The following is a 12446-nucleotide window of genomic DNA, read 5'->3' on the forward strand; positions in this document are numbered from 1 at the left end:
CTCAAAGAACAAAAAACATCAGAATATATTTTCAACAAAAGGGGAAAAAAAATTAATTCACTAATGTGAAACTCAAAAGCAAAACTGGGAAATTATAGTCTTAAATGCATATTCTAGAAAAAGAGACCTCAAATTTATGACCTAATAGTCTATTTCAATAAACTAGAAAAAGAATAGCAAATTAATCCCTCCCAAAGGAAGGAAAACAATTAATGCAAATAAGATGACTTGAACTTAAATGAAAAGTGTCGCAAAGACAAAATTGATTCTTCGATAGAGAGGAATAAGGCTTATAAATCCCTAAAAAAAAAACCTATGTAAACACACACACACACACACACACACACACAATTAAAATGATTAGAAAATAAAAAATGTTTACTATAAAAGTTTAGGCCGGGGGCCGGGAACGGTGGTTCAGGTCGGTAACCCTAGCTACTCGGGAGGCGGAGAGCTGAGGATCACGGTTCAAAGCCAGCCCGGGCAGGAAAGGCGGCGGGACTCTCCCTCTCCAATTTCACCACCTAAAAACCGGCGATGGCGCTGACGGCTCACTACTAGCCTTGACCAAAATAAATGAATACGTTCAGTAAAGCGCTTGGTGCCCGTGTACCAACCCCAGCACACACCGCGCACGCACACACACGCACACACACACACACACACAGCACACAGCACACACCGCACACATACACACACCGCACACACACAGCACACACCGCACATGCGCACACGCACACACACACACACACACCGCACACCCAGCACACACCGCACACGCGCGCACACACACACACGTCCAAATGGAGTCGTGCGCCCGCGAGAAATGCCAGACGGGCGGAGAGAAGGGCCCGCAGGCAGGGGAAGGCGCCTGGACCAAGCAGCCAGCAGGCTCCCCGGAGATGACCCGCACCGCCGCACCCGGGAGCCGAGCCCCCACCACCCCCCATCCCCTCCCAGCGCGCGGGCGGGGAGGCAGTGCCCCGCCTCGGCCCAGCCCCCTGCGCCCACTCCGGCGGCGGCGGCAGGTGCACGCCGGCCCGAGCAAGGCCGGATGCGCCCCACCCTCCTCCTCCCAGAAACCCACCCCGCCCGGCCCGCCGGCCGCTCCGCCGGGCGGCCTTTGTGCGCCCGGGCTCCCCCGGCGGCCTCCGCCCCGCTCACCCAGGCTTGCCGTTCCAGCTGCGCGTACAGACTGGAGCCCTTGAGCTTCTGGACCACGTGGGCAATAATGAGCGACAGATCGGACTCCTCCGGCGGCATCTCCCCGGCCCCAGCCCGCCCCGCCGCGGGGACAGGCCGCCGGCACCCAGAGAACCGGCCACCGCCTCCCACTGCTCCGGGACTCAGCCAGCGCGTGTTGCCAGGCAACGGCCCGGCCCGGTGTCCGTCCGCCTCCGGTCCCCTCCGCGCCCGCAGACTCCAGCGCCTGAGTTCCGCCTGCAGAACACACACACACACACACACACACACACACACACACACACACACACACACACACACACACACACACGCGCCCGCAGACTCCAGCGCCTGAGTTCCGCCTGCAGAACACACACACACACACACACACACACACACACACACACACACACACACACACACACACACAGGACCCGGTTTGTTTCATTTCATTTCGTTATTCCTGGATAGTTTGATACAAAAGTGAAAACAAAAGCTCATTGCTCCACAGCTGCAAAGTCTTCCACGCACCAGAGGGTTGGGTGGGTTTTGTTTTATTTTATGTTTTACGGTACATTTCTCTTCCATCTCTCAATTTGCAGAACCAGGGTTGCAGGAGTAGGGAGGAGGCTCGCTTAGAAATCGAGATGCATCTTAGAGATTTGCAATAGAGCAAAAGCTTGATACAAAAGGCCATATAGTAGGACGCTAAATGAAAGGATCTCTAGGATATTGAAACAAAAGCCATATAATGATAGTTGTCCTTAAGGTACTATGTTATCTCTCATCTCTTTTGCTGTCCCTTGGTTATCTCATATTGTTACAGTATCTCAACGGAGGAAAACAAGATGAGGGGTGAGGGTGGGGCAGAGGGAAATGGGGACCAAGACAGGTGGAAGGGTATCAATGTATGTGAGTTAATGCACCTTCTATCTGGCAAATATCATATAACCCTTCTATTAATTACAATAAAAATATATGAAAAAAAGAATTAATAAATAAGTAAAAGATTCAAAAAAGAAATTGAGATGCACTGGAAAATAATTTTTTAAAATAATTTCTTGAAAAACTGGCCTATGAGTTCAGTGACACTGAAAATTACATCCAAGAAATGTCAGGATCTCACTGGTGGCTCACGCCTGCAATCCAAGCTACTCAGGAGGTTGAGATCTGAGGATCACGGTTCAGTGAGACTCATCTCCAATTAACCACCAGAAAACCTGAAGTGGTTCAATGTCTTGGAGCAAACACTAACCCTGAGTGGAAAAAAAGCTCAAGGACAAGGCCCAGGCCCATACTTCAAGCCCCACCACCAGAAAAAGGAAGGAAGGAAGGAAGGAAAGAAGGATGGATTTAGGAAGGAAGGAAGGAAGGGGAAGGGAAGGGAAGGAGGGAGGGAGGGAGGGAGGGTCAATTGTGCATACTTTTGGAAGGACTTCAGATTTTGTGCTTCTGCCTCTGTAAAATAAACCCACTTCATAGGATTCTATGGTAATTAATGATATTAAAAAAAACTGTGAAGCCATGAGGCACTGGTGGTTTACACTTGTAATCCTAGCTACTCAGAAAGCTGAGACCTGAGATCTGGAGACTCATAGTTCAAAACCAGCTCCGGAAGAAGTTCTGTGAGGTTTTTATTTATTCATTCTTTTTTTTTTGGCTAGTCCTGGACTAGAACTCAGGGCCTGGGCACTGTCCTTGGGATTAGGCTAGCACTCTCCCACTGAGACACAACACCACTTCCGACTTTTTTCTGTGTATGTGCCGAGGAATCGAACCCAGGGCTTCATGCATGCTAGGCAAGCATTCTACCAATAGTCCATGCTGTGAGATTCTTATCTCCCTTAATACAACGATAATCTAGAAGTAAAGCTGTGGATCAAGTGGTGGAGTGCTAGCCTTGAGTAGAAAAGCTCAAGGATAGTACCCAGGCCCTAAATTCAAGCCACACACACACACACACACACACACACACACACAATTGTGACACTGCCTAGCACAGAATGTAACATTCAATTGTATTTCACTTTCTCTGCTTAGGTCCTTTGATCATGCTCTAGAAATAAGTATAAAATGTCTTCTCATCTAAAGCTACTTACTAACCAAGAAGCACAGAAGGGCTTTCTGAGAAGCAGCCACAATTAAAGTATAAATAAGACACTGGGGCCAGGAGTATGGCCTAGTGATAGAAGGCTTGCTTAGCATACAGGAAGCCCCTGGCTAGGTTTTTTGGCACCATATACACAGAAAAAGCTGCAAGTGGTGCTGTGGCTCAAGTGGTAGAGCACTAGCTTTGAGAAAGCCTAAGGACAGTGCCTATGCCCTGAGTTCAAGCCCCAGGACTGGAAAAAAAAAGAAGGATAAATAAGATACAGTCATAGTTTTCAAGGGATTTACTTTCTAGATTTCTTCTCGTTCATATAATCATTCATTGGATCATTTAGCATTCAACCTACAAAGTGCTTAAACACAAGGAAATGTGTGAGCTCAAGGAATTAATAAAATTTGATTCTTGTCTCAAGAAATTTTATGAATTCTTTTTTGGAATTAGAAGTAGCATTTTAGAATTAGTAGTAGAGTAACTGCCTAGCATGCATGAAGCTCTAGGTTCGCTTCCTCAGTACCACATACACTGAAAAAAGCTGGAAAGTGGTAGAGCATACTAGCCTTGAGAAAGCTGCTCAAGGACAGTCTGCAGGCTCTGAGTTCGCGCCCCAGGACTGGCAAAAAGAAAAAAAAAGAATTAGAAGTAGTTGACTTAACTAATTCAATGGAATTTCCAAAAATCAATGGCAGTCAGAAGGGGACTAAGCAATAATTCACACCATAGCCTCACCAATAAGAGAATTTTTCAGTTGTGTGTGCTTGCATTTCAAGCAAAAGTAGCATTTCAAGAAAACAGAACAAAGATTACTGTTAATGCTATTTTAGACTATCAAACTTTAATGTGCTAAGGAATAATCATAAGAGAAATTGTTAAATCAAATGTCTCTTCTGATACAGTACATATCTCATACATTTATTATTGACCAATTTCAGAAGAATGTGATTCTGATGGCTCATATGACACATTCTGAATAGCTAAATAGGTGAACAGGTAAGCAACAGGAATTCAAAAGGATTGGCCCCTGGTATCTATACAGTAAATGTTAGCATTCCTCACACGGTCATTGGGGTGATAATTGATAACAGATTAAATAATCCATTTAATTTGGGCAAATGTGTTTTTTATTAAACCAACTTTGAAAATAAATAAAATACACTTATTGTTCCTTTATGAAATAGTCTCCCACAATTCAGAATTTATCAAACTTGTAGAGGAATAGATCTCGTCAATGTTTTGTAGTCCAACCATAGCAACTCCCTATCCATGAACCTCACTTTGAACAATAAAAACTGTGATGAAAGTTCCTTTGAGACTGAGACGGTATAACCAAAGAAATAAATGTGTTTACTTAAGGCTAAGAGGGGTCATAGCATATAACAAGGAAATAAAGATGGAGCTGTGGCGTGGAAGAAAAAGCAGGGTGTCTAAATTCAGAAAATATTCTAGCTTTTTACACACCCTCAACACTACAAGAGCTACTTCTAAAACAAGAAGGTAAAATATCAGCCAAGGGAAATAATATGAGGAGTAAGTGTACCTAGTATTAAGATACTTGTAAAGATTAATAAATAAAATATTGGAATTGCTATAAGTAAATAATCCCCAGTAGTGTTGATAGGTAGGAAGAAACAAACAGCAACATAAGGGAAACAGCCCAGAACAATTTTCATAGATAGGGCTTTAAATCTTTTAGGGGGAAGGAGCTATTCTAGAGTTTAAATTTAGGACTTAATACTTGCTAGGCAAGTACTCTGCCACCGATCCATGCCTTCAGGCCTTTTCTGCCTCAGTTAGTTTTGGCATGGGGTATTGCTTGTTGCTTGGGAATCTAGGATCCTAGTTCCATGTTGTAGCTAGAATGACAAGTACATGCCAGCATGCCCAGCTTCTACCAGTGAGTTGCGGTCTTTCAGACTTTCCTGGCTGGGCTGACCTGGAACCATGGTCCTTTAACTTTCAGCCTCGGCTTACAATGACAGGTGTGCCCCACTGTAGACAGCTATGGATTGAGAATTTTTCTGTCCAGGCTATCTTCAGACCCAATTCCTCCCACCCCCACCCCCCGGCAATCTCAGCTCCACCAGCTGCCCCCTTCTTAGCCTCCTAAGTAATTAGAATTGTAGCAGTGAGCCACTAGCACCCATATTTTAAATCATTTTTAGGAGAAGATGAATTCATGACTTAAAGCAACAATTAATTATTCTGAAAGCACATCCAAGCCAAAACCATCCCTTAATGTTAACTGTTACAAATGTATCTCACATACATAGAAGCAGGTATGTTGGAGTGTAATTCAATTCTACAATGTCCTCTGCTCTCATTTTCCAATTTGATTTGGCAAGACCTTTTGGAACACCTGCTCTAAGCAAAGAATACAAAGATGATTAAAAAGAAAAATGATCCTGTGTCTCAAGGAATCTTCAGTCCCAGACAGATGATGCAGCCAGGACACAGAGAGCTGTAAAAGTAGGAAGGTGCCTGCGGTCTTCCAGTCATTATACATAGACATTCTGTTACTTAAAACTCATTGGTCCATAGAAATGTGGTCAAGAGCTCCAGCTCCACTCTATAAGGGCTGTGCCTTGGAAATCCTTACTGGATGCTTAACAAATGGAAATTGGGGAAATTCCTCCATTTCTGACATAGCTTTCAGAACAAAACATGATTTCAACCTGACAGGTAAATAGTAAACAGGATCCAATCTAATCTGAGTTTTTACAGCTGTTTAAACAAAGACAAAAGTAAACCAGCCACAAAAGAGTACCTCCAATCCTCTTGAATTCAGAACTCAACCCCACCTTTCTTCAGTGTTTTTTGCTCACTTTCACATATAAAGCTGTAATTCAGATCTCACTGTAGAAGAGAAGGAAAAGCATTTTTGGAAAAACTTTCCCAGACCAACACAAAATTCAGATACATTTTAGGCCCACCATAAAACATATTCATGAGAGGATGGCTTGCATAAAAGCTGCCTTCTACAAAAAAAAAAACAAAAAACAAAAAAACAGTATTTTGGGTTGATGTTTTAGAAGGAGATGCTACCTACAGGATAAATTGAACTTCATTTTCTCAAGAACTTACTTGAAACTTATCATGTGGTCATGTGTATCACAAATGTCACAGGCCTTGTGATGTTTGGAAACCAAAAAGTCCATAATGACATCTCTGGGTAGTTTGCCCCCAACATGCAGGCACAGGAGCACAAGGCCTTTTCCTCTTACTTGCGGGAGTCCTCAAGAAATGGCATGGGTGGGTTCAGGAAAATTCCTGTTCATACTCTTCTGTCCTTCCTGCCTCCATGATGCCTATCCTCTGAGACCACTGTCGAGAACTTAAACCCTAAGGTTTATCCTAAGGTTTCAAAAAGGAAGAGGCTCTTCAGATTCTACTTATCTCCTCCTTGAGCAACAGAATCATGCTTCTTGTCTGAAACCAGGCTGAGCTCTAAACCATGCCAGGTTCCTCATATTTGTCTCTTCCATCTGTGTATTGTAAAGAACTTGGGAAGATATTTTATTTTTTATTTTTTTGCGGGAGTGTATGTGTGTGTGTGTGTGTGTGTGTGTGTGTGTGTGTGTGTGTGTGTGTGTGTGTATGTGTGTGTGTGGCAGGGAGGTGTGTGGAAGGGCAGTGCTAGGCTCTAACTCTAGTCCTAGGCGCTGTCCTTGAGCCTTTCTGTACTCAAGATTAGCACTCTACACTTGAACCACAGAACTACTTCCAGCGTTTTCTGAGTAGTTTATTGGAGACAAAAGTTTCATGGATTTTCCTGCCCAGGCCTGTTTGGTACCCCGATCCTCCGATTTCAGCTTCCCGAGTAGCTAGGATTACCCATATGAGCCACCAGTCCTGGGCTGGATTTTTGTATAGGAATTATACAATTTTACAAGAATTTTATATGGATAAGGAGAGCCTTGCTGTGGGCTCTATGAGCAATCTTAAGAGCTGTGTTGACTCTGCCACATGAAAAACTTAGGGGCGAAAACCCAGTGAACTGTAATTTAAGTCATAGGATATTTATTATTACCCAAAATTGGGTCCATGTCTCTACACTGTCATCAAGAATCTAAGCTGTTAATTCAAAAGGTGTAACTTTTTAGAAAAACTCACAGTCCAACAAAATGAATGCCAGAAAGAGATGTGAAAGAGGAAGATGAGGAAGAGGGGAAAATGTAGTCATAATATTCAATGCATATCCTATTATCAGACATGGCTCTGGATATTGGGGTGTCACATCAGGAAACCATCTTGAAAAGAACTTGCTTGGGAAGACATTTTTGCAGAAATGTAAGCCAAGAACCAAAACTCTGGTGAACCACCACGCAGAGTAGGCAGGCAGCTCTCTGTTAATCAGTAATTCAGCAGGCCCCGCCCCTGTGCTCCAATTGGCCAAGTTCAGGTTCATAATCTGCTGGAGACTGGCAGGTTTGAACAGTGTAAGATGTAATTACATAAAGTGGCCATTAAAAGACTTTGAAACTGGGCACTGGTGGCTCACGCCAGGTATTCCTAGCTCCCAGGAAGCTGAGAGCTGAAGATTAAAACTGGAAGCCAACCAGAAAGTCTGTGAGACTCTTCTTGCCAATTAACCACCAAAATATACAAGTGGAGATGTAAAGGCCAAGTGAGAGCAAGAAGACCTGCATTCAAACCCCAATACTGGCACGAGACAAAAGTACATTACATGGTTTTCACAAGGGCATACAAATTCTAATACATGACTTTTACATTCCTGAAACACTATCAGAACAAACCTGGCAGGCCACAAATCTCATTTTCTCTTGACAAAAATGAGAGTTGATCTTTCTATGAGTAGAATTTAGAGAATTGCTCAAGTCCTACAAGGAGACGGAGGCAGAGCTTTAAGTTCACCTCCACATTTCCTGACTACGTGACATGTGATTTTCCACTATTCTAGAGAACTCATTTTGGAGTGTGTGGCTAATTATCTTCTTTCATTTCATTTTAGTTCCATGACTTCAGAGAAGGAGGTTCATATTCTTGGATCACCTTATAAGGTAGGAGTTATTTTCTCTAATGTTTACAGATCAGAAAGCTAACATCTGAAGTCAGAGAAATTGTCAAAAGTCACAGTGAAGTTCACAATCACAAAACTGAGATTTGAACCCAACTTGTTCACATTTGTTCCCTGGGACAAATGATCATTTTTCCCTCAAAAATGTTCAAGTCTAGGAAGGAAAGGTGGCTGTGGGTATAATATTGGATCCAGAAGACTAGGTGAAAGGAGTAACTTCATTTAAAAAAATTATATGTATATATTTTTTAAATTGTTACTGTAGAAGTAATGTTCAGAGGGGTTACAGTTACGTGTAAGTCAGGTAATGAGTACATCACTTTTTGAACGGTGTCATCTCTTCCCTCATTTTCTCACGGCTTTTCCCTTCCAACCCACCTTTCCCTACAAGTTATGCAGTTTATTTTTTACCGTAGTGTTCAACAAGGATCACTCCTACATTTCTTTACCCTTTGTCAGACCATTTCTGTGCTTCCCCTTACCACCCCCAAACAGGTACACTTACATACAAGACAAAAGGGACAGATGTAAAAAAAAAAAAAAAGCAACAAAGGAGAAAAGAAAAACAAGAAGCACAATAACATAAACCATCGAGTTTCCATTTCTTAAAGTTCATTTTGATAAATATCATTTTATATGATCTTATGTGCATAGCTATTGAGCCTTTGTGATCTTCAGAAGGAATAACTTCTAATATTCTATACTGCACTGGGATAAATATGGATGACAACAATTATACAAATAGAAATAGCTAGTAGAAGAATTTCAAATGAAGTTCCCAACACCAATTAAGAAGAAGAGCTTGAAGAAATGGATTTACCAAGTACCTTAAGTAAACATTGATGCAGATGCTGGCTGATACCATATCCCATAAAAATGCACAATTATTATGTGTCAATTGAAAACCTGAAAAGAATTTCCAAAGGATAGCCCAGTTGCCTTTCTTTTGCCAAACCTAGCTAGTGTTAAAAATGATAACTTCAGAAGTTCTCATAAATTCCCCCTTTTATTAATGAGGTTTACATTTGACAAAGATGATATTTAAATTTGAGAGGGTATAATGACTAAAAAGCTAGCAGAGTCTGGAAGGAAGGACTATTGTTTCCTACTGTTCATTGTGCACTTTTGCATATCTCAGTAAAAAAAATTCCCTGGACATCTATAATCTTCTTCTATGTTATTAATTTCTAGAGATTAGAAGAATAATATTTTATTAAGCTCAGAGATGCAATCTTTAAAAATGTAAGAAACATGATTAATGTTTCTAGATTATAGGACTTGGTAGCTAAATAATGACATTTTTGTCTATTCTTGAAAATGTATAATATTTTCTCTAGTAAATGAATAGACCTAAGGGTCAGCTTTGCTATTTCTCATCTCAAAGACAATAATAAAATTCAGAGAATTATTAGATATCTGAGAGCTATTATTTCCTCAATCCATTCCTTGATTTAAATAGGTTTTACTACACTTTGAAGTTTATAGCCAATTATCCAAGACTTTCCTTTGGAAAGATAATTATGAGTTCAATTTTTTTCTTTAGTAAATTAGAGGCAGGGTCAGAGAGACCGGGATATTGTTAGGTTTAATATAATGTAACCCTTCTATTAATCACAACAATAAATAAATAAATAAATAAATAAATAAATAAATAAATAAATAAAAATAAATAAATAGGGGGGCTGCGAGTTTGGCCTAGTGGTAAAGTACTTGCCTAGCATGCACAAAGACCCAGGTTCAATTCCTTGGTACCACATACATAGAAAAAAAGCCAGAAGTAGTGCTGAGGCTCAAGTGGTAGAGCTCTAGCCTTGAGAAAGTTCAAGGACAATGCTCAGGCCCTGAGCTCAAGCCCAGGACTGGCTAAAAAAAAAGTCTGTGAGCTGGGCACTGGTGGCTCAAACCTTCTAGCTACTTAGGAGGTTGAGATCTAAGGATTAAGGTTCAAAGCCAGCCTACACAGGAAAGTTTGTGACACTCATATCACCAATTAACAACCAGAAAAACAAGAGTAGTCCTTTGGTCAAAGTGATAGAGCACTAGCCTTGAATGAAAAGCTCAGGGACAGTGAGTGCCAAGGCACCAAGTTCAAGCCCCAAGACCACCACCACCAACAACAAAATCTTCACAGAAATCTCACTAAAATTTAAATGAGAGTGACTTAAATAGAAGATATTCATTCACACAGAAAAGTATCTTGATCATGAGCCTGGGGTTTGTTTTGAGGTAAACGAGGTTAAATACCCAAATCCTTTACTTAGTGGTTGTGTTGTCTTGGACTCTAAGACAGGGTATGGCTCAGTTTTCTCATCTATAAAATGGGGCTAAGGTCAATATAAAAATTAAATTAGACCGTGATCATCAAGTGTGTAAAGGTATGGTCCCCCAGTCTCTGTGAATGTTTGCACTACTGTTTTCTCTCTTGGGGAAGGTATATTCAAATAATTGCAAAAACTTGATAAAAATACAAAGATCAGAGGGTTGGTCTATTTTAATGAATCTGGGACATCATGATCTCTATTGGTTTCCTAGGTAGTGATTATATATATATATAATATATATATTATACACTATATATTATATATAAAATGGAAAGCCACTGATTTAGATAATAATCAAAAATAACCATCTTTTTACATATACCAGACAGTGTGTTTAATGCCAAGAACCAAGAATTATTAGTCGGTGTTCAGTTGTAAAAACTAGAAACCATTCTTAAAAAAAAATTCAGTTATAGGCCATTGAAACACAACAAAACAGCTAGCAAATCTTTTAGACCTCCCTCCCTCCCATCTCCAAAAACAACTCTCTAAGTGAGACTCACCAAGACAAGGTTATATCCACTAAATTAGGGGGTGGGGAAACCAGAAGGCCACTGTCCAGAAATGTTGAGTTTCAGGATCCCTGCCATCTTGTGATTAGAAGGTCACCTCGCCTCCCCCTCCTCCACTGAACCCCAACTCCAGAGCTTTCTCAACATCCTCAGGGCTGAGGCTTGAATACTACTATGTGACTACAGAAAAATTCAAGACCTTCCAGGCTTGGCTTAGTCTGACAACACTTGCAGCATGCTTCTCTTCTACCTTGTCCTTGTCATGAGATTATTTAGTTGAGGACTGACCTTCATGTTTAGAAACTGGAAGAGATCATTTTATGCTCTCTGGAAGAATAGGAAGACACACTGAGAGGAAGGGCAGAGAGAGGCTGTGTGTCCATATACTCAAGTCACCATAGACAAATGCTTCGGTCTGCCGAAGGTATCATTACAAACCATTATGTTGTGGCTGCTCTACACAATGGGACTCTATTCTGGGTGTTAGGAGATCCTCTCTTCACCTTAAAGCCCCCAGTCTTCTCATTGTCTTCATGCCCTTCCTCCCGTGGGCACACACACTCCTGCTATCTCTTCCTTCTTTTACAAGATACAATCCCTGTTAGACTACAGACCCATTTTATGACTTTATTTAACATACTTACTTTCTAAAGGCTCTATCTCCATATATATTCAAATGGGAGAGTTAAGATTTCATGAATTTGGGGAGGATACAATTCACCCCATTTCTTATGAGTAGGACAGGCCTCTACCCTAAGAAGAAAGGATACAAATGTATGCATTTAATGGCACAGTTTATAAAAGATTATGATTTAAAAAAAAACACAGAACAAGATACAGGTGAGCCTTTGATGACTAGTGAAATGTGTTGGAACAGAGATAATTAGAATTATTTTTATCTTTAGTCTTTTATGTTCCAGATGTGAGGTTCTAGTACAAACTCAAGGGCTCAGTAGTGAGGAAACAGATGGCACAAAATGTCCTCTTACAAGTTGTTGTTGATCTTCGGCACAAATCTTCATTCCTTTGACTTCTTATAGAATAGAACAAGACATTTTTGTCCATGAGTACCTCTTTATAAACTGAAAAACACTTCATTAAAAGAAGGATTCTACTCCAAGAAGCAAAGAGTCATACCCCACTCATATGTTTGTCTCCTGCAGGCCTCCTTGTACAATTGTTTTACATTTTGGACTGCTATGGTCTGATGGTAGGTGTTCCTTCAGAATTCATCTGACCCCTAGAGCAAGTGTATTGAGAGTGGATCTTTGGGTGGTACCTAGCCCTTG

The 12446-nt window shown here is 41.2% G+C and overlaps 1 protein-coding gene across 2 annotated transcripts in view; it reads right to left on the reverse strand.

The window, feature by feature from the left end:
- Tbc1d19 (TBC1 domain family member 19) overlaps positions 1-1335 on the reverse strand; it is an 88992-nt gene extending 87657 nt beyond the window's left edge. For both annotated transcript variants that reach the window (XR_016537408.1, XM_090343735.1), the window contains exon 1: positions 1165-1335. Coding sequence is in view for 1 of the 2 variants with exons in the window: in XM_090343735.1 (XP_090199861.1) it covers positions 1165-1263 (99 nt within the window). In the remaining variant the exon portion in view is untranslated. The remainder of the gene's footprint in view (positions 1-1164) is intronic.
- Between the last annotated feature and the right edge of the window lie 11111 nt (positions 1336-12446).

This window comes from Megascapheus bottae, chromosome 13 (genome assembly GCF_031878675.1).
Source record: "Megascapheus bottae isolate mThoBot1 chromosome 13, mThoBot2.hap1, whole genome shotgun sequence".
NCBI lineage: Eukaryota > Metazoa > Chordata > Mammalia > Rodentia > Geomyidae > Megascapheus > Megascapheus bottae.